The following is a 23,031-nucleotide window of genomic DNA, read 5'->3' on the forward strand; positions in this document are numbered from 1 at the left end:
ACATGAGAAATTCAGGAGTAAATCTGGATGAAGCAATATAGCATGCTTGCTAAGAATCTAAGATCACGATCAATTGTGAACTGTTTACACACACGAACGGGCAACGAATGACAAGTTAGCAGTATCGGTGTGTTTCCAGATCGGGCAGGCAGATGCAAACCAGCAGCAAAAGGAAGAATCTGGGCCTAAGCACATATAGTTGAATAACACTGAAAGGTTTGACAAACATGTGTCTATTTCTCTCTTGATTGTTCTACCTCCCGCCAATCCTATGTTTGCATAGCTTTCATCTGAGCTTGGACATTCTCTCGTCGAAGTAGAGCTGCTTGGAGCCCTGGACCTCGCAAGCACCTGCACTACACGACTGGTATGAACCTGAAGAGTAAGTCAACTAGACTAATCTTGTTAGACGAGTTTGATAACAATCAAATATATGAATGCCAGCAAGTTCGGTTGACCAATAAAGTGCAAATCTAGAAGCTGCACTGTGGTATCTAGTTGGATACTGTTCCGTGTTCACAAACAGCCAGACAGAAACTATCTGAGTCAGGGTCAGTCAATCTGTACTCTACCATCGTCCTAGCCACTGCAACCGACAAACAATGCAATAATTAAAAGGTCTGTCAACTTGTCAATTTATCTAGATTCAAATAGATATTATTTGCAGAATTAAACACTGAAGAAGGCTATCAGATACGAGATGTGCAGCAAGAGGGTTACCAGAATAAACATGAGTTCACTTGTGTGATGCATCCTCCTCGAGGAACTTCCAGGATGGCTTCGCCACTTTTGATGGAGGAGACCCCACAGATAGCAATAGACTTTCGAGTCTTCTGATTTTGTTTGCTACTTTCTCCAGTTTCATTATGGAGTAATCAACAGAATCAGGAGGTGCCTCGACTGAAATATCTCCAGATGAAGTTTTCTGTCGTTTGAGGCTGATGGGACTTGATTTACCATCCGAAAGGGCTTCTGGAGATTCACCTTGCTTGGCAATAGGACTATTTGTTTCACTTTTTATGCAGCAATGGCCATTTTGGTTGGGTGGAAGTTCCCCTTTTGAATCAGTAACCTCCTGAGGCATATTGGAAGCTCCATTCAAACATTCTGGAGATTCCTCTTTACCATGTCCTTGGTTGTTGATGAAAACTTCGTCACTGACGTTTGCCGAAAGTTTTGTGCCAGAGCCCATGGCTTCTGCAGGCAAATCAGATGGCCTATCCAAGCATTTTTGTACCTCTTCACAATCACAAGATTGCTCAATGTCCTCATCTGAGCTGCTACTTCCTGAATCTGCATTAAGATTGTGAATAAATATTATGGTGATTGCAATCAAAGGTACCAGAAGAACAATCAGGGGTACAAGCAGCTGTTTATCTACGAAAGTATAGTTCCCTCTCCAGACAAGAGCAAGACAGCGCATATCAACAGCCATTACTATACAGCCAATGAGAAATTTTAGCATGGTTAGTTGAAATATCATAGCCCTACACTAAAAGGACCATAACATTAAATGTTCCATGAATTGTATTTGAAGTATCTGTGTCGAACAGCCACATAGAATATTAAAATACAGCTTGCTTATTGAAGGGCTTTAACTAGTATGAATCTTCATATAATGGTAGTGCAATCTCTTATCTGACATAAAGGAAATACCATGCCTATCTATTTATTCAGTAATTGTTTACTTTCAAAAGCATGGCAAACAGAAATAAGATGTGCCGGTGGCAGCACCAGTGCTGGAGAGGGAGTTTTGAACGATGGCACTATAGTTACAAAATTTGCACACCAAATGATTTATCCACAGAAAGCAGTTGAAATTGGTACACTTCCAGTCCCTATTACTTTCCTGTTCATGTCGTAGCTATAATAACTCAAAATAATTAATACTAGAAACTAGACAAAAGAAAGGATCTGTTTGCCATTCTTTTCTTTTTGCACTGGGTAGGTCAATACAGTTCTTGCAGATTTTTCAAAGGTGATACAAACCCCTTTATTCAAGAGAAGCATTGTTGGGTTGCAATTGCACTTCCCCTACATAGTACCCATATATAAAGATCCATTCAACAATATATGAAGGGAAGTTCATCTCTAGGGCACTAAAAGCATGTGCCTGTCTCCAGGTCACTTTACGTTCAATTTTGGCTATCAGTACACTGATTTTGTCTCCAGGACACTGGGGGGTGGGGTGGGGGGGATCAGCTTCAAATCTCATTATTGTTTTCTCCATGCACAGGTTATAATCCATCCTGATTTTTTTGCAAAATGATGCAATGTTCTATTTCCCATGAGCATGATTTTTGTTTACAAACTCCATGATGGTCTTTAACCTTCCTCTGGTGTCCTGAAGATAAAACCATAAATCCGCAGTGTCCTACAGCCAAACTCGAACATAACGGTATCCAAGGGACAAAGCCACATTCCTGTAGTGTCCTATAGACAAAAATTACCCATACATGAATGATACTGCAGCAGTATGTTGCGTGAAGATGTCGAAACTGAATAGAGTAGCAGGCTCGTTATAGAAATGTACCCAAAGACATACTAGAGTACAAGAAATCGGAAGATTATTAGTACCTGTGCTCTGTATAATCAACTGGGCGGTATACCAGGACTTTCCATTTCCCTGAACAAATAAATAAATGGTAATTAATACAATCTTTTTTAAAACTAATTAGTTAGTCAATCTATGAAACCATTAAGGAGTGTACTTTTTTTGTTTGTCTTAGGGAACTTGCTAATTGGGTAACTGTGTCTGCAACAAAAATCATATTGGAGCTTTGTTAGGTCGATGATCGAGTAGGACCACTTTTGGACTGACAACACTATTATAGATGATAATCAAATAATTAACTGATAGCAATCTATCCAAGCAAGAAAAAGAATATTTATTTGCTCAAACTAATTAACTTGCAACTTATGTACACAGAAACAAAATCATAATTACGACAAGGATCACGATCATAGGCAGGTAGGGTCATTTTAGATTGACATATGAATAGAATAGGATGGTAAATACAATATTGTGCACTCAGAGACTTCTAGCATTTTGCAACATTAATGACATGATTGTAGCAGCTTCATAGCTCCTATCGCAGATCAACATGATCCGGGAGGACCATAGAATTGCAAGACCCTTGCAACAAGGGATCAAAATCCAGACAAACTTTTTAATTATTGAGGAACTCACTTAGGTACTCCATCCACTCTCAAATACATGACACCCAAGAATGTGTAAAATCAAACTTTAATGTAAAAACCCAAACTTTTCTATATTAATTATGTTTATATGACAAAATTACAAAAAATATGATGTACTAAGAGCACTTCATTGTGTAATAATTACCTGTGAAAGAGGCACGCTCCAACTTTTTCCAAGGGACCAATCAAGGGCTGGTCTCAGATCCTTACAATAAGCATCATAGTATCCACCTTCACCAATTGGCTCTTCATGCAAAGCTATCTGAAGACAAAAGCCAAGTAGAAATAGCTCAATGTATCTTTTATTGAAATACATTAACTGTGAATCGAAATAATCACCAAATGATCATGCATATTCCTTGTAATAAGTAGTGATGCAATTAGAAGACAGATAAGTCCTTTATTCCAACAAGATACAGACAATATTTACTGTTAAGGGAAACCCTAGACTATACCCATTCGCTTTTACCCTTAACATTCACATCAACAAATCAAACTGCCTTATTCAGGAACCACCAAGTGGCACCTAGTCCCAAACGTTAGTGGAACACTGAGTTGCATTTTTCTGAGGAAGTGATTTCAAGTTTTATAAGCTTTCAAGAGATGCCTAAAACATGGATGAAGTATAGCATTAGCTGACTAAAAAGACAAAAGTTTTGCACTCTTTAAAGACTACACACATCTCTGAAATTATTTGTTAAGTACAATAATCATTACAACTTTAATAATCATTGTTTGCAAATTACTCATATTCCTACCATTCTCACATGGTTCCGTAAACATACCAAGAAAAAAAAAGAATACTGTGTGCATGCATAGCCAACATATGCAACAAACAAGAATAATATGATGCTGTAGAATATTGGCCAAAAAAGAGTGAAATTTGATAGTGCAGCATGTTTATGCTAATTGCTATCTTTCAGAAAAAATGGACGTAATTCGACTATGTGAAAGCGTAATTACCTTAACTTTGTCATCACCAAGTAACTCAACAATCTTCCCGGTCCAGTAACAATCAGTATACCACCATTCCACCAAGTCACCTACTTTCCATGGACTGCTGACAATTGCTACAACATTGGCCTTTGGGAGCTCTTTAGGTTTTTCATGCTCCAGGTACCACTGTGGAAAGGTAGGTCTTACCATGATCATCCTACTCTCACTTGATTTCCGCTTACGGCTACCTGGTGGAACTTTGTATAGCCGAGTCCATGTCTTCTCTATCAAAGGAAAAAGGAACACGTAAGCTGTGAAAACTACTGTACACAGTCTAACTGCTTTCTGATACACTGGAGCTACTTGGGCTTTGACTCTTTTTTGTTAGCTTGAAATACATCATGGCCCCTGTTATATGATAGACTAAGTCATGTGTGTGTTGGGTGTGCTATCTATCTATCAATGTGCCTGTGTGCACCTTATCTCCTTAGATGCTCTTTAGATGCTTTACTTAGCTTCTAAGCCACCTACCCATGGTTGGCCTATATGTACCCCAAAACCCCTCTGTCGGAGTGTCAATGGAAAAGATCAATTTGGGCCGAATATTGGTATTAGCCTAATTCTTTCCCTACCACCCCTCCTCTCTCTCCTTTCTCCCGTGCTCCTCTGTTTATGCCCGTGCACCCGAGCGCCAACCCTAGCCCGCAGTGGGCCCACCAGGCGGCGGCGGCGGCGGCGAGCCTCTCCGGCCAGATCCAGCCGGCGGGGTCCTTTCTCCACCTGTCCCGCGCACGGATCAGGTGCCGGCAACTCGAATCCTCGAGCGGCGGCGCGCGAGGCGCGCAAGCGGCAGACGCGGGCGGTGGTGCGGAGTAGTGGCGGCTGCTGCTCAGGCTCGGCACGGCTCGGCTTGTGGACGGGTGGCGGCACGAGCAGGAGGCGCGTGCGGGTAGTGCGGCGGATGAGGGCAGCTCGTGGACGAGGACTTCTTGCCCGACCGGCTCTCCTTCACCTTCTCAATGGGTACGGGTGGCGCCGGCGTGCAAGGTGCAAGCGGCGCCGGCCCCGCGGACGATGCGGCTCTGGTGGTCAGCACACCAACGCTGGCCGGTGTGGTGCCGGCACTCCCGGCCAGCTCCAAGGGCTCCACCCAAAGTTCCTCCCACCGCTCAGCCACGAGCAGTGTGCGATGCCGCAGGGTGGCAGCCGAGGAGGAGGAGCAGTGTGAGGAGGCGGCGGCGGCGCGCCGTGTCGGGGATAGATCCCCAGTACCCGCAAGGAAGGAAGAAGACGGACTCCTACTATGATTCCTCTGTAATCGTACTAGGACTCATACCATGTAATCCTAATAGGACTCCTACCTTGTAACCGATTAGTAATCCCGCCCCCTGAGTATATAAAGGAGGGTAAGGGTCCCTAGATCGGTAGGCGAAGACCTCATATAACCACAACAGAGAACCAAATCCTCAACACCAAACAACACCCAAGCGCGGGGCGCAATATATAACACCCCAAACAGAACGTAGGGTATTACGCTACTCTGGCGGCCCGAACCTGTATAAATCCGTGTCTTGTGTCGTCGCTTTTGCCTTCGAGTTCCAGGTCTGGCGATCCCCCACCAACCAATCTACTATCTCAGGATACCCCTCAGTAGGTTGCCGGGTATAAAACACCGACATTTGGCGCATCAGGTAGAAGTGATCGTCGAGATCATCGGGCAAGCTTGAAGGACCTCATCATCAAGATCAATCTACTCGACAACAAGCAAGTCGCCCAGTCGGAGTTCCAAGCAAACAAATCTACATCAAGACAGAGTTGATGCGCTCCGCGTTCCAATCGAAGACCGAGTCGGTTTCCGCCGCAGGCTGCTGCATATGGCTCGTTGATCAAGTCACGCGCATATTGAGGCAAATAATCAAGTCGCCGACGACTGCTACGACTACTCATCTCGACAAGAAAACTAGTCGAGGACGGTCTACTTCGACTACTCGTCTCGACTAGAAAACTAGTCGAGGGCGGGTTCCACGTGATCACCAACTAGTCGGAATCGACTCTGACTAGTTGGCTTCATCAACAATCGACACAGCTTCGTCGACAATCGTCCACGAATCAAGCTTAGTCACTTTTTTAATTATTTTCTATAAATTTTCCGACTTGTTTCCGCGTGCAGGACAACACGTCGACTACTTATTTGTGTACGCCTCTCAACAGGAATTACCCTCCAAAGCTACACTTTGTTAATTATTCCTGGGGCATGTTGACCGACAGCAATGGGCTTGGTACACCGAATTACGGAGGCTATCGCCACGGGTTTTGGTGCACCGAGTTCCGTAAGCTCCGCCACAGGCTTGGTACACCGAATTAGGAGGCTCTGCCACAAAGTTTGGTGCACTGAGTGCTGGAGGCTCGCAACGGCTACCCCCTAAGGAGGCGCAAATCCTATGCACGGCAACACGCGCTCTTCTCGCCAAAAGGCAGAAAAGTCTCAACGACTACTTTAAGCGCAATCGCGCTCTCTTTTTGTCGCAATGCCGACTAATTATTTTAAATGTCTTCTCTTAGTGGTCGCCAATATCCTTGACAGAACACGCCTTAATTCGTGATAGCCTCGGATCTTCTGTCATGCCTAAACGCTAGAACGCGAGACAAAGATGTCCGTAGCAGCAGTGCCATTACGCGTACACGAGACAAAGATCTCACACGCAATAGCAATGGCTAAACAACGACTGAGAGCCTAAACATAATAGGCTAACTACTCGAGAGAAATATGACCAAAACAAGAGCATGACACACAACATTTATATTACATTCATCATTGAATAAATTTCAGTAGTTTCAATATTCCACAATATGCTACATAATGTATGCATAATTTTTTTTTTCCGATCAAGCTTTGACGACGACTCCACAAGACGCTTAGAGTACCTATAATGGCTCCACTAGCTCCCAAACTTGGGGGCTAAGAGCCAATTATTATTCGGAATATCTCCAGTAGCTCAGCTAACTTCCAAGCTCAGGGGCTAAAGCGCCAATTACTACTCGGAATACCTCCGGTAGCTCCGGTAGCTCTAAAACTCAGGATAAGCGCCAATACCTACTCGACGTGGCTCTTATGGCTCACCTGGCGCATAAGCTCGGTGACTAGACGTCGCAAAACTACTCGGATGATGACTTGTGTGAAGACTAAAGACCCTTGGATTTATTAATTAATCATTCCAAGACTTAAGACTGATAAGCTACACCCAACAATTAAATTTTTCAAGATGAAAGAAGAAGATTCAAGATTTTATTGACCCTCAGCCTGATTCTTCGATTCAACCTAAGGCTCGGGGACTACTCCATATGAAGTGCGACTTCCGTCGCCCTCTATATCACATTTCAAAGATGAAGATTACAAAATCAAGACGATCAAGGGCTTAGAGCACACCATAACCTCACGGCAGCTTTGAGTAACTTTGAAGATTCAGGCAGACAAACTACTCGAAAAGCACCAAAACTAATCGGCGAGGATCTGAAAAGTACTAGGCTACTGCATTCGACTATGAAAAGCTCGAGGGCTTGTCGGGGATAGATCCCCAGTACCCGTAAGGAAAAAAGAAGACGGACTCCTACTAGGATTCCTCTATAATCCTACTAAGACTCATACCATTTAATTCTACTAGGACTCCTACCTTATAAATGACTAGTAATCCCAACCCCTGAGTATATAAAGGAGGGCAGGGGTCCCTAGATCGGTGGGTGAAGATCTCATAGAACCACAACAAAGGTTCAAATCTTTAACACCAAACAACACCCAAACGCAGAGCGCAATATACAACACACCAAACAGGACATAGGGTATTACGCCACTCTGGCAGCCCGAACCTGTATAAATCTGTGTCTTGTGTCCTCGCTTTTACCTTTGAGTTTCAGGTCCGACGATCCCCCACCAACCAATCTACTAGGTCGGTATACCCCTCGGTAGGTTGCCGGGTATAAAATACCGACACGCCAGGAGGAGGAACGGCGCATTCGGCCAAGGAGGAGGCAGCAGCAGAGCGGCAGGGGGCACGGCATGCGGCTGCTGCACGGAAGGAGTAGGAGGAGCAGCAGGCGGAGGCCGCGAGGAGAGAGGGCTAGCGGCGCGCGGCGGCGTGACGCGACGCCTAGTTGCGGGAGGTGGCTGCGGCTCGCGCAGCACGCGCAGCGGCCATGGAGACCGCGGCGGCGCGGGCAGCCGAGGCAGCCTGCCTCGCCGCAGGAGGCACAGGCGGCAGCGGCCGCTACCTAGCGGCGCCTAGAGGCGAACCGGCTGCGTGACGAGGCGAAGGCGACGCGCGAGATGGCGCAGCGCGACCAGGAGGAGCTGAGACGCACGACGCAGGGCGGTCGTCCCGAGCCGGAGGTGGACCGATGGGTCCAGGACTCGTGTCGAGGCACGAAAGGCGGGCGTCCTCGGAGCAAGAGGAGCTCCGTCCACGAGTCCAGCCTTGACTCCAACTACGACTCCGATCTCGACTCCGAGCACCGAACCCCAAGGACGTGAAGACCATCATCCGGGAGTCCGTCGGCAGCACACAGTGGCCTATGTTGACGAAGGCCAACTACATGGAGTGGTCCTAGATGATGAAGGTGAAGCTCCAGGTGCCGGAGATGTGGGACGCGGTCCCGACCGAGATGCAGTTCTCGCTTTCCAAGAAGCGGACTACCAAGGAGGCCTAGGATGCCATTGCTGCAGCACGCATCGGTAGCGACCGCGCCTGCAAATCCACACTGCAGGCACTTTGCAAGGGGTGGGAGAACCTGACCTTCAAGCCAGGTGAGGACGTCAATGATTTTGCTCTCCGTCTCAACACTCTGTTGCAGAAGATGGTGCAGTACGACGACGACACCTACGACAAGGAGAGAGCTGTTGAGAAGCTCCTCCGTTGCGTTCCCGAGAAGTACAAGCAGATCGCTCGCTCGATCGAGTCTCTCTTGGACCTCTCAAGGATGTCAATCGAGGAGGCGATAAGTTGCCTCAAGGTCGTCGACAGCGACGAGCCATCGCCTCCCTCAAAGCCTGTCATCATTGGCGGGGAGCTCCATTTCACTCAGGAGCAGTGGGAGGCCCGCCAGGGTGATCAGAAGAAGGGAGCCTTCTCCCTCGACAGGCAGCCGCAGGCGCGGCAAGCCGCGCAGGACGCCCAAGGCGCGAGGAGGCGCCCAGGGTGGTGCCGGCGGCGCGCGAGGAGGCGCCCAGGGTGGTGCCGCCGGCGAGCGCAGGCCAGCACGAGACAACGCGTGCCGCAACTGTAGCAGGCTTGGCCATTGGGCCAAGGACTGTCGGCAACCTAGACACGGCCAGGTTCACGTCGCACTGGCAGAGGAGGAGCCGGCTCTGCTCCTGGCACACGCAGGCATCGAGCTACCTCCAGCGGCATCAGCCGTAGCGGCTCTCCTCCACCTTGATGAGCTCTCAGCATGCGCCTTCCTTAGCGACGGCTCCAGCAACGGCAAGTTTGATGGGTGGTGCCTCGACACCGGCACCACCCAACACATGACCGGTCGACGGAAGTTCTTCACCGAGCTTGACTCTAGCGTCCAAGGCACCGTCAAGTTTGGGGATGCCTCCGGCGTGGAGATCAAGGGCGTCGGCTCCATCATCTTCACCGCCGAGTCTGGAGAGCACAGGCTGCTCGCCGGAGTGTACTACATTCCCGCGTTGAGGAACTCTATCATCAGCTTGGGACAGCTGGATGAGAACGGTTCGCGCGTGGAGGTCAAGGACAGAGTCATGAGGATTTGTGATCGCCATTGTCACCTTCTTGCCAAGGTAATCCTCTGCCTCACTGCTCGTCAGGATGACGAGGCGTGGCAGTGGCACGAGCGCTTTGGGCACCTTCACTTCGAGGCCATGAAGCGGCTCAATGCCAAGGAGATGGTGCGAGGCCTGCCACGCCTTGACCAAGTGGAGCAGTTCTGCGACGTCTGTGTGTTGACAAAGCAGAGGCGGCTCCTCTTTCCCCAGCAGGCGAGCTTCCGAGCCAAGGAGCGGCTCGAGCTCGTGCGCGGGGACTTGTGTGGCCCGGTAACACCGGCCACACCGGGAAGACGATGCTACTTCCTGCTGCTTGTCGACGACCTCTCCCGCTATATGTGGGTGGTGGTCCTCAGCAGCAAAGGAGAGGCTGTGGACGCCATCAGGCGCGCGCAGGCTGCTGTGGAGGCGGAGTGCGGCCGCAAGCTGCGCGTGCTGCGCACCGACAACGGCGGCGAATTCGCGGCGGTTGAATTCGCGTCGTACTGCGCTGGTGAGGGCATTCAGCGCCACTACTCCGCGCCGTACAGCCCGCAGCAGAACGGTATCGTCGAGCAGCGCAACCAGACGGTTGTGGGGATGGCTCGGGCCTTCCTCAAGCAGAGGGGGATGCCGGCTGCTTTCTGGGGAGAGGCGGTGGTGACGGCTGTCTACATCCTCAACCGCTCGCCCACCAAGGCGCTCGATGGCAGGGCGCCGTACGAGGCTTAGCATGGGCGTAAGCCGGCGGTGTCCCACCTGCGGGTCTTTGGCTACCTCGCGTTCGCCAAGGAGCTTGGCCACATCGGCAAGCTCGACGACAGGAGCACTCCGGGAGTGCCCATCGGCTACGCGGAGGGCTCGAAGGCCTACCGCATTCTCGACCCGGAGACACAATGTGTGCGCACGGCGCGCGACGTTGTGTTCAACGAAGGGCGAGGATGGGCGTGGGACAAGGCGGTGGACGATGGCTCGACTCCGACGTACGACGACTTCACTATCGAGTACGTCCACTTCAAGGGAGCTGGGGGAGTAGGCAGCTCTTCTTCGCCGAGCATGCCTACCCCAGTCTCGAACCTCCACCAACTCCGGCGCCAGCTACCCCGGTAGCGCCACACTCTCCAGCCACGACTCCGGCAGCGACGAGTCTCTCACCAACACCACCATAGCCGACGTCGCCACGTACTCCAGCAACGACAGCCACCCCTCCGAGCACATGTACTCCGGCACCAGCTCATGTCGGGCACAACCCGGTGGAGTTCGCTACTCCGCTCTCTCACGACGAGGAGCGCATCGACGCGTACCACGACGGCGAGCCGTTGCGGTACCGTACGATGGAGGACCTTCTCGGTGACTAGCCGGTACCGGGACTGGTGCCTCACGACCTGGAGGCGCAGTTGCACCTTGCGTGCGACGACGGCGAGCCTCGATCTTTGCATGGCACGCCGCAATGCAGTTGGAGATGGACGTGGTTGAGAAGAACCGCACCTGGAAGCTTGCTGACCTCCATCGTGTTCATCGCGCGATCACCCTTAAGTGGGTGTTCAAGCTGAAGAGGGATAAAGCTGGTGCCATCGTCAAGCACAAGGCTCGCTTGGTGGCACGCAGGTTCGTGCAGCAGGAGGAGATTGACTTCGACGATGCCTTCACCCCCGTGGCACGGATGGAGTCCGTGCGACTCCTTGCGCTGGCCGCCCAGGAAGGCTGGCGCGTTCATCACATGGACGTCAAGTCGACATTTCTTAACGGCGATTTGAAAGAGGAGGTCTACGTGCACCAGACGCCGGGTTTTGCAATCCCCGGCCAGGAAGGCAAGGTGCTGCGCTTGTGCAAGACCCTCTATGGCTTGTGGCAGGCACTGAGGGCGTGGAATGCCAAGTTGGATTCCACGCTCAAAGGGATGGGCTTCGAGGCGGCCATCTACCAGCGGGGCAATGGAGGAAATGCCCTACTGGTGGGTGTCTACGTCGACGACTTGGTGATCATCGGCACCAAGGATACGGAGGTGGCAGCGTTCAAGGAAGAGATGAAGGCCACCTTCCAGATGAGTGACCTGGGGCCTCTCTCCTTCTACCTGGGGATCGAGGTACACCAGGACAACTCCGGGATCACGCTTCGACAGACCGCCTACGCCAAGCGCGTCGTAGAGCTAGCTGGGCTCACCGACTGCAACCCAGCTCTCACTCCGATGGAGGAGAGGCTGAAGCTGAGCCGCGACAGCTCGACGGAGGAGGTAGACGCTACTCAGTACCGGCATCTTGTGGGAAGCCTTCGCTACCTCGCCCACACACGGCCGGACCTAGCATTCTCCGTCGGCTCCGTCGGCTACGTCAGTCGGTTCATGCAGCGACCGACGACGGAGCGCCAGCAGGCGGTGAAGAGGATCATCCGCTACGTTGCGGGGACTCTCGACCACGGTCTCTTCTACCCGAGGTGTCCCGGGGTGGCACACTTCGTCGGGTATAACGACAGCAACCACGCTGGCGACATCGACACCAGCAAGAGCACGAGCAGGATTCTCTTTTTCCTCAGCAAGTGCCTCGTTAGCTGGCAGTCGGTCAAACAGCAGGTGGTGGCCTTGTCCAGCTGTGAGGCTGAGTACATAGCGGCTTCCACCGCTTCAACTCAGGCGCTCTGGCTCGCTCGGCTGCTTAGTAATCTCCTCGGCAGAGACGCTGAAGCAGTGGAGCTCATGGTGGACAGCAAGTCCGCTCTGGCCTTGGCAAAGAACCCCATTTTCCATGAACGGAGCAAGCACATACGGGTGAGGTACACTTCATCCGAGGCTGCTTGGAGGAAGGGAGCATCAAGGCAAGCTACATCAACACCAAGGATCAGCTTGCGGACCTACTCACCAAGCCCCTTGGGAGGATCAAGTTCCTTGAGCTCTGCTCCAGGACCGGGATGGTCCAACTTTCCCAAAAGACGACACACAAGACTTAGGGGGAGAATTATGGATAAGTCTTTGTTTAGTCTTTGTGGGGCTGCAGTTTGTGGGGCTGCAGCACTTGGTTTGTACTATGGCTGCAGCCCCGCAAAGACTAAACAAAGACTTAACCATCAGCAGAAGGGGGTCGACTTCGATGATGCCTTCGCTCCTGTTGCACGGATGGAGTCCGTGCGTCTCCTCCTTGCGTTGGCCACCCAAGAGGGCTGGCGCGTCCACCACATGGACGTCATGTCGGCGTTCCTCAACAGCGACTTGAAGGAGGAGGTCTACATCCACCAGCCGCCGGGATTCGTCATCCCCAGCATGGAGGACAAGGTGTTGCACCTGCGCAAGGCCCTCTACGGCTTGCGGCAGGCACCGCGAGCTTGGAATGCCAAGCTAGATTCCACCTTGAAGACTGTGGACTTCGAGCAAAACCCGCACGAGGCGGTCGTCTACCGGCGGGGCAATGGAGGCAATGCCCTGCTGGTGGGCGTCTACGTCGACGATTTGGTGATCACGGGCACCAAGGACGAGGAGGTGGAGGCATTCAAGGAAGAGATGAAGGCCGCCTTCTAGATGAGCGACTTGGGGCCTCTCTCCTTCTACCTGGGGATCGAAGCGCACCAGGACGACTCCGCCATTACACTCCGACAGACCGCCTACGCCAAGCGCGTCGCTGAGCTGGGTGGCCTCACCGACTGCAACCCGACTCTCACTCCGATGGAGGAGAGGCTCAAGCTGAGCCGCGGCAGCACGGCTGAGGAGGTGGATGCTACACAGTATCGGCGCCTTGTGGAGAGCCTTCGCTACCTAACCACACGCGGCCAGACTTGACGTTCTCTGTCGGCTACGTCAGTCGGTTCATGCAGCGATTGACGACGGAGCACCAGCAGGCCATCAAGAGGATCGTCCGCTACGTCGCGGGGACTCTCGACTACGGCGTCCACTACCCGAGGTGTCCCGGGGCAGCACACTTCATCGGCTACAGTGACAGCGACCACGCCGACGACATCGACACCAGCAAGAGCACGAGCGGGATGCTCTTCTTCCTTGGCAAGTGCCTCGTCTGCTGGCAGTCGGTCAAGCAGCAGGTGGTGGCCCTATCCAGCTGTGAGGCTGAGTACATCACTGCTTCTTCCGCTTCGACTCTGGCTCGCTCAGCTGCTCAGTGATCTCCTTGGCAAGGACGTTGAAGCAGTGGAGCTCAGGGTGGACAGCAAGTCTGCTCTGCCTCTAGCGAAGAATCCCATCTTCCACGAGCGAAGCAAGCACATCAGAGTGAAGTACCACTGCATCCGAGGTAGCTTGGAGGAAGGGAGTGTCAGGGCAAACTACATCAACACCAAGGATCAACTCGCCGACCTTCTTACCAAGTCACTTGGAAGGATCAAGTTCCGAGAACATTGCTCTAGGATTGGGATGGTCCAGTTGCTGCTCAAGACACACAAGACTTAGGGGGAGATTGATAGACTAACTCATGTGTGTTGGGTGTGCTATCTATCTATCAATGTGCCTGTGTGCACCTTATCTACTTAGGCCCTGTTTGGCACGGCTCCACTCCTAAACTCCAGCAACTCCATCAAAAAATTCAGCCAAACACCCCAACTCCAAAACTCCATGGAGTTGCCAACTCCATGGAGCTGTAGTGCAAATGGAGGTGGAGTTTTGGAGCACCTCTTTTGCTGCTCCAGAAACCTCTCTTTCGAACCTTCTCGTGGAGTTGGTGGGTAATTACCCACCAATGCCACTGGTTACACAAAAAAACGTTTCATTCTATTCTCCCGAGCCCCACTCGCCGCCAGAGCCCTGCCCGCCGCCGTCGCCGCCGCCCGCCGCCGCCCGCCGCCGCGCCCGTCGCCGCGCCCATCGCCCGCCACCGCCCGTCGCCCGCCGCCGCCCGTCGCCGCCCGCCGCCGCGCCCGTCGCCCGTCGCCGCCCGCCGCCCGTTGTCGCCCGTCGCCACCCACCCCGCCGCCTGTCGTCGCCCGTCGCCGCCCGTCGTCGCCCGTCGCCACCCGCCGCCCCATCGCTACCCACCCCGCCGCCCGTGGAGGGTCTCCTTGTGTGCGGCACAGTGCAGTGGAAAAAGGGGAAGAAGAAGATGGGATAGAGAGGATGACAAGTGGGGACTTAATTGGGGGGGCAACAATGGAAATCCACACTGAAGAATCGAATTTTTTAGGAGCCGAGAGCACCCATTTAGCCAGACAACTCATTTTTGTTATGATGTTCTGGAGCGGAGATGGCTCCGTGTGAAGTTTTGGAGTGGAGCAGCTCCACCCGGAGTTGGAGCCATTCCAAACAGGGCCTTAGATGATCTTCAGATGCTTTGCTTAGCTTTTAAAGCCACTGGGTTGGTCTATATGTATCCCAAAACCCCTTTGTGGGAGTGTCAATGAAAAAAGATCAATTTGGGCCAACATTATAATACCAGACCTCATGATTTATAGGACATTCACATTGAAATAACTAATGGAAATTACCTAGTGTTTCTATGCACGCATCCCCAATTTGAAAATTTTGTTACAACTACAAGTTACACTACTTCAGTTTTTGAAAAATTTAATGGTAAACCACCCTTTCCCACGGAGTAATAAATAGAATAAGCTTTGTACCAAGCACAATTCACATTTAGTGCTTGTTTTGTTGTTTCTTAACCTGCAGATGACCTTGAAATTTTGTATACATGAACAACATCACACGCACTACATGTGCGGATGAATTGAACCTTGAAATTTTGTATGCATTAACAACGTCACATGCACTGCATGTAAGAAACTAAGAATTTAGGATTTCTCTGAAAGAAGGGCATCGTGTATTTTAAGAAACAGGAGTTGTGTAGTTGAACATAGAAAATGTCATCCAAGATAGTACCAAACTATTTTTTCTTCTTTTTTTCATTTTTTTGAGGTGATAAGGCAAATGCACGCACACACCACACCACTACCTCAAATGCACCATACACACAAATGCACACACACACAAGTGCATCCCCTAGCAAATGCCTGGAAATAGAGGCTGGGCAGTACTTGGCAATTGGCATAATCATAAGTCATAACCCCAGGAATTCACCAACCCAATGTGAGGTGGTTCTCAATAGCAACAAACACCTAGAATTGGATGCTGAGGCCAAGTAATGGTGCTTGTTATTTGCAATGCATATCCAGCAGTGTACAAATTACGAGCTAAACCACAACTCAGCTAAAACAAAAAAAAATAGGAAAAACTGTGCATTAAAGATCATGCTAAATCTTTTTATACAAAGCATGACAAAGAACACAAACAAAATGGATATCCCAGCTCAAGGTAGCATACCAAATGAAAATTTTGTAAGTCCTAATGACCTTACCATCATATACTGCTAGATCCTCAGAAAAAGTTAAACAGCAGGCCAAGGTAGAAAGAATTGCTTACTTTCATCTGGAAAGTCGAGATACTCCAAAAGACACTCCAGATGACCTTGCCTTATACACATAAGGCTTATCTGAAAAGAATAGTTCAATACTTTTAGTCTGGCAAAAAAAGTCCATTTTTCTACCCCAGCTATCCTGTTCGCACACTTCAATCGACGGAAAACTCCATGTTACACCCCCAGCTATCCTGTTCGTGCACTTAAATCCCCCAACCACCACCACCATCTTGTCGCATTTTCAATAGTAAAATAAATTGGCAGCCCCTAAACATGTCCCGTTGAATCATCTAGACACATCACTCTGAAAACATATTAGGCCCTTTAACATGAGTGGTTCATGATAGATCCAAACAAGATTGGTTAGGATCTACCCACATCTGCAGCATGCATTGTGCTAGCATGGAACCTGGCATAAGCGCCTTGATATTGCAAAAGCATAGTGCACGCAACACGCAGGCATGCCCAATCAGACAACAATAAGAGAGGCCAGGGTTATGGAGTCAGAACAAGAGCGTCAAGTGTGGAACCCAGCATTTTTGCTTTGCAATTTTTACTAACATGCCACAATGCCAACCTGACATCAGACAACAGGAGAAGCCAGACCTGTGGAGGAGAAAAAGGGTGTCGAAAAGGCCTTGAAGAGACTATCAAAGATAAGCATGTGGCACAAGCTAAGAGAAGCAAGGTATGGGAGCGTGGTCTCGGCAGCACTCTTTCAAGAAAATGCTAAAAAGTTTTGTCTATCAAAATTTTCCACAGAAAACCCTCTTGAACCAAGAGCTGCATAAGGTTGCATAATTCATGAATCAAGATTAGTATTGGGTGACTGCTGTGGAAAGCATAAGAAAGTGTGTAGGTCAAAATTCATGGTTATAACACAAGAATCTTCCAAATGCATGGTAACTTCAAGGCATTTAAATACATGAGCACGCATGATTTCCATTGGTTACAAGGTGTACCTTACTGCGGAACCATGCACCCCTGAAACCAAGAGAGAAGGACCTTGACTCTGCTCTGTCTCCAACTTTAAAAGGCAGCATAATATCCATTTCTGGCCACCCAACCTATAGGCATACAAAATTTTACCAACAGCAAAAAATTAGTACTATCATAGGGTGCTCCAAAGCCAACCAAGACGCAGATAGCAAAAGCAACTATTAAAACAACATAATAAAAACAAATCAAATATGAGTAAACAAAAACTTTTCATATGGGCTTTTTTCTAGCCTAGCCCAGGATAAGTTATCTCTTGGACAAAGAAAAGGTCTCTGTTTTACATAAAAAAAATGGCATGAATGAGATATACCAAGAAAGTAAGAAAATAAAAGCTCCTTGATGAAGAAAGTTACCATCAGTAAATGCTAGGAACAGCAACTATAACTATGTCTACCTTCATCTGTGGTTTTTTCCACAATTCAGTGGATAGGACAAATTTGCCATCAGATGCTACCAAAAAAATTCTTGAATCTAAGCGACCGAGGGTGCTTAACATAAGGAACTCAGATGTCAGATCCACTATAACCATATAATGAGACTAGTGGCTGCAAGCACATGCAACATATCAATATGCAGGTTTTCTTATTCCGGTCACCGACATTAACTGTCCGCAGAATTATTTGAAGGTACAAGCAACAATACCTTCAGCAAATATTCATCTGATAATAGCACAACAATAATATGCCCAAAAGGAGAGCTAAACAAGAGAAGTTGTCACTATGCCTGATGCGTGTGTGGAGAAGGCGTGGATGACAAGTTCATGTGATTTAAACTTGGACAGGAGAATGGCAAAGCGCCTGGCAGGGCAGCATTCGTGAGACAATGAGTTATCTTAACCTAATGTGATTGAGCGGTATTGTTAGTAATATTTACAGGGACTGGTAGTCTTTTGACCTATTTTCATGAGGTCAGCTTATTTGCCCAGGTACAATGACATGAAATATTTCCTCCGGTGACAACTTTGACAACTAGTTACTAGTATAATCCCTCCGTTCCAAATTGTAAGTCGTTTTGGCTTTTCTAGCTTCATAGCTTTTACTATGCATCTAGATACATTATGTCTAGATACATAGGAAAAACTATCTATCTAGAAAAGCCAAAACGACTTACAATTTGAAATAGAGGGAGTAACATGTAAGCAAAATATAGAAAAGTTGTACCATTCTGAAACTTCTTTTCAAGAGGAATCAAGATGAAACATTTTCAAATTCAATCAAAATACTCAAAAAGATGTTGAAGGTTCATGTTTAAATGTGTTGATTGCACTCAACCTGTGGAACCCAAAACGGGATAGAGTAACTGTCATTACATTTGAATGTCTAGACATGACAGGGACCTAGTTCTAACTCAGAACCAAGTTGGGTGTTGATGCATGGACTATGATGATAATTTAGAAAACAAAAACAAGGTGATTTCAGGCACCAAAAAGTAGCAAAACTGGAAGCCTCCGTGCTCCAAATCGATGGAGCTCAAGCCCTGCCAAACAGAATCAACACCTGACACCTAAACAAATAATTAGTTGGACGTTGATCCAATTCCAAGGACTAAGGACCTGTTTGTTCTAAAAAGCAGCTTGTACTGGATTGCAGAAAGCTGAGGGTCCAAAAGCCAATGGCTGTTTGGCAATCCAGACTCTAGGTGGGTTGGATTGCTATTTCTGGATGTCAAAATTCATAATACCCTCAACTGTTTTGGGAGGCATGATTATCTTTTTGTGACACGTTTGCAACTCATTTATATAAAAGGAAAAAGTCCAAATTACCTCAAGTATAGTCAAAGTCCGGATAACCCCTAAACTATTTTTTGGTTCAATTTACCCCCTAAACTATACCATTTAGTTCAATTTACCCCACAATACAATTTATCTTTTTTGTTTCTCCATACACAATATGAATTTCAATTTAAAATTTTGCAGGGTGATAGTGGACATCATAATGCATGTCAAAAATATATATCATGAATTTTTCATCATTATTTTTCATATATTTTTTATCCCAAGAATTAATTTATTATTATATATCATATCCTATCAAAATAGTGATAAAAAAATTCATGATGTATTTTTCTAACATGTGTTATGATGTCTGCTATCATCTCTCAAAATTGTGCATGGAGAAATAAAAAGGACAAATTGTGTTAGGGGGTAAATTGAATCAAATGGCATAGTTTAGGGGGTAAAATGGATCAGAAATAGTTTAGGGGGTAAAATGGATCAAGAAATAGTTTAGGGGGTTATCTGGACTTTGTCTATACTTGAGGGGAGTAATTTGAACTTTTTCCTAAAAAAAAGAAAAATCCATAGTTAATAAATTGCAACAAAAATGCATTATCCATAAACTTCAATCGTTGCCCATAAAAACTTGCGCTGGCCGAGCGGAGACAGCACGAGGGAACAACATGGTCAAGGCGAACCACGAGGGCATGCCATGTGTTGGTTGAGGTAGGATTGGGTGGCAAGGAGGGTGAAGTCCGGTGAGCACTTTGGTAAATTTGCATTTCACAATCCATGAAAGTGTTTAAGCTGATTGTCGGATTGTTACAATCCAGCAAAACTAGATTGTGAAATCTGATGTCAAAAGATGGGTTGTTTCCTTTAGCTAGGGAGTTAGAATCCATTGATGACCATGGAGCAAAAGGGAATGCCCAAACTCTCACCTTGAAACAAGGAGCACCAGGGATATTTAAATTTTTGCCATCCTTACGAACGGCCAGCATTCAAATGCCAGTTTTAGAATTGCTCATACACTTTTGCCACCAGAAAGAGATGGTTTCTTACATTTGTGACATTTTTGCCTGCGTGACATGCACAGTCACTCATCACTCTACCTCAGAAGCACGCCATGGCCGCCGGTTCGAGCTGGGTGAGCCACTGGCACATGGATCGCGATGGCCTTCGGTGTTGAGTCCTCTCGAACTCCTTCCTCCCTCTCATTCACGTCCTGTGGGCTGTGGAGAAGCGAAGCAGCAGATGGTGTGCGCGCTGCTCTGATTGGTGGAGGGTTTGGATTTGGAGCACGAGTGCTAGTGCTGGTGGATTGGAGGCAGCTAAAGCTGATTGTGTTGTAGGAAATTCAGAGGAGGAGAAGTGGCGTGTGGGAGCATCAAGAATTTCAGTCCTTCAGTCAGCGAAGACACCTTCATTTCATTCAGAGCATGTCGGCGACACTCTCTCAAGTCTACTGTTTTCAAATCCAACCCTTCATCACCCATCCGACAGCTCAGCAACAAGATGGCTTACATTACCTCCTAAACCGTTTTGCCAGATGTTAAACAGTGTTTAGCTATCATGCTTCTTTTAATTCACTTTGACCGAACCACTGCTATTTAGGTTCTGGTCTGGCTTGTAATAGGGTTATCAAAGGAGATGAACTCGTAAGAACCGTAGGTTAGGATAGTTTCTGTAGTTCTTTGCCGTCTCATCGTCGGCGTCTATATCGGGTACTGAACTCTTGTTTCTCCGATTCAGTTTACTGCAGAGCTAATCTTACCAATTGTTGTTTGAGTTCCTGTTATTCTCTTTTGAATACTCTACGATTCCTGCTTGGATTGTCTCTCGTTTTAGCTGTTCCTCACAATTGGTACTCAGAGCCAGTGCATCCTTGGCACGAACTCTCCTTTCCAGAGCCAAATCTCACGGATCTTGTCCGATTGGCACGATGGTTGATGGTTGCAGCTCACCTAGGTGAAAACCCACCCACCCGGATCTGTGAGGAACTCCCAAATTTTCCCAACACTAACCGTAGTATCAGTTCAGGCGAGGGTTGCAAGACAGCTGTTCTTGCGTAAAATGCCAGGAGCCAACACAGATTCCTATCCGTGGAGGCAAAGGAGGAAGGTTGCTCTATGGTTAGGGTTGCAAGGCTTGTCCTTGTGTAAAATTCCAAGACCAAAGCCGCGACCTTGGCGGCGGTAGACTGCATTTGTGAATCTTGTGGGGAGGGTTTCATCCTAAGCCGAATTCACAAGTGAGCAAGATGGTTAATGTGGGCGAAGTGGAGGAATCTTGTGGAGAAATAAACTATGCAAAAGCTGTTGAAGTTGATGGAATCAGGCGCACACTTGATTCATTCATGAAGAAACAACAGGAGCATAATGATCTCATGTCCACAAACCTTTTATGACAAAGGTTCCAATGTTAAAGGTCATGAGTTTTCTGAAGATCCTCATCCCAACCTGCAGCCACAAGATCCCAAGGTCATGGTGCACACAAATAAATCTGTACATGGAGGAACATGATCTGTGATGGCCCAAAGACAATTCTACGCACCACCTCCAGCCCAACAAGCTCATATCAATCACAACTGTGATAATGATTGGCTGAGGAAACCACAAGACTATCACCAAGACTATCAGAACTGGTCCACCCAACAAGCTTGATGGGATGATTGCCCCTGGGATGCCCAAGAGCTTGAAGCCTTTTATGCCACTGCTTCAGAAGAAATGCATAACACAAAGTATCTGCAACAAGATAATCTTGCCAGACCCCAACACAACCAACAAACCTATCATACAACCCTTTTCAAATGTACCATTTTCAACCAACAAGATACTCTCTCAAGTCTACCATTTTCAAATCCAACCCTTCATCGCCCATCTGACGGCTCAGCAACAAGATGATTTACATTACTGCGTAAACCGTTTTGCCAGATGTTAAACAGTGTTTAGCTGTAATGCTTCTTTTAATTCACTTTGACCAAACCACTGCTATTTAGGTTCTGGTCTGGCTTGTAATAGGGTTATTGAAGGAGGTGAACTCGTAAGAACCCTAGGTTAGGATAGTTTCTGTACTTCTTCACCGTCTCATAATCAGCGTCTGTATCGGGTACTGAACTCCTGTTTTTCCGATTCAGTTTACTGCAGAGCTAATCTTACCAATTGCTGTTCGAGTTCTTGTTGTTCTCTTTCGAATTCTCTACGATTCCTGCTCGGATTATCTCTCGTTTTAGCTGTTCCTCACAGGAAGATCAGCTCCTGCCTGTTGTTTTTGCCGATTGGGACAAGATAGGAGCTGAATTAATTGGAGTTGGTGCTAGATTGCTGGTTTGCTCTGCGGGGTAGATTGAGAGATAGTGGAGAGGGGTGAGCTGCTGCCTCCGATTGGAGAAGAACAGAAACAAGCCTCAGGTGGCGCGGCTCCCTTTTGTTCAGCAGGAAGAGGACAAGAGAAGGGTCGCTGCTCGGTCTGGGGGAGAGCGGGCCGGCGGCGCTGGGTCGCTAGATGGACAGCAGTCCGATTGCCCGAGGCGCACGGGGCGGGGGCTGCAGGGCGCGCAGGGACGAGCACTCGCGCGCGAAGAAGAGAGAAGAGGGGTAAGGGGCGGGGGGAGGGGACTCACCGGCGACGACGGATGTAGGGCGGCGGCCGGCGGCGCGTTGGATCAGGGGCTTCGCTCCCGTCCACGGAGGTTAGCGATGACGTCTAGGGAGACGGAGGTGGTAGGGAGGGGGCCAACGATGGCAAAGGTGTCATTTCGTTGCTTCGCCGTGCTGAACGTCCGGTGTGTCGCGCCACATCAGCAAAACGGTGTAGACGTAACAAATCATCTCTTTAAAAATGTTAGCACAATTCTGAACTTGCATTTAAAAGCTGGCCATTCGTTAGAATGACAAAAAAAATTAAGGCCCCGTTTGGTTCACCGGCTTATTTTTACACCCGTCACATCAAATGTTTAGATACTAATTAGGAGTATTAAACGTAGACTATTTACAAAACCCATTACATAAGGGGAGGCTAAACGGGAAGACGAATCTATTAAGCCTAATAAGGCCAGGATTTGACAATGTGTTGGGACAGAA

The 23,031-nt window shown here is 48.4% G+C and overlaps 1 protein-coding gene across 3 annotated transcripts; it reads right to left on the reverse strand.

Moving 5' to 3' along the window:
- Positions 1 to 14: 14 nt before the first annotated feature.
- On the reverse strand, positions 15 to 22,727 carry LOC101779492. Of its 3 annotated transcripts, XM_012843170.2 has the most exons (9): positions 22,572 to 22,706; positions 21,348 to 21,408; positions 17,199 to 17,303; positions 16,242 to 16,311; positions 4,165 to 4,421; positions 3,347 to 3,463; positions 2,578 to 2,626; positions 721 to 1,293; positions 15 to 586 (listed from the first exon to the last, which is right to left on the reverse strand). In XM_012843170.2, exons 3-8 carry the CDS (start codon positions 17,286 to 17,288, stop codon positions 737 to 739), a joined length of 1,140 nt encoding a protein of 379 aa, XP_012698624.1. In that variant the 5' UTR covers positions 17,289 to 17,303; positions 21,348 to 21,408; positions 22,572 to 22,706; the 3' UTR covers positions 15 to 586; positions 721 to 736. The 3 variants fall into 3 exon arrangements, with proteins under 3 accessions (XP_012698624.1, XP_004987240.1, XP_004987242.1); XM_004987183.3 differs by lacking the exon at positions 21,348 to 21,408 and having other exon boundaries at positions 22,572 to 22,726; XM_004987185.3 differs by lacking the exons at positions 15 to 586; positions 21,348 to 21,408 and adding an exon at positions 2,331 to 2,433 and having other exon boundaries at positions 1,158 to 1,293; positions 22,572 to 22,727.
- Between the last annotated feature and the right edge of the window lie 304 nt (positions 22,728 to 23,031).

Source organism: Setaria italica, unplaced genomic scaffold, assembly GCF_000263155.2.
Source record: "Setaria italica strain Yugu1 unplaced genomic scaffold, Setaria_italica_v2.0 scaffold_10, whole genome shotgun sequence".
NCBI classification, from domain to species: Eukaryota; Viridiplantae; Streptophyta; class Magnoliopsida; order Poales; family Poaceae; genus Setaria; species Setaria italica.

Bases quoted from the DNA above. Each gene is read 5' to 3' on its own strand.
- LOC101779492 (XM_004987183.3), bottom strand. From the start codon at position 17,288: ATGGATATTATGCTGCCTTTTAAAGTTGGAGACAGAGCAGAGTCAAGG. The intron at 4,422-16,241 runs GTAAGCAATTCT...TTCCTTTGATAG, and splicing joins TCTCGACTTTCCAGATGAAA to AGAAGACATGGACTCGGCTA. The intron at 3,464-4,164 runs GTAATTACGCTT...TTTTGTCTTCAG, and splicing joins TTGGTGATGACAAAGTTAAG to ATAGCTTTGCATGAAGAGCC.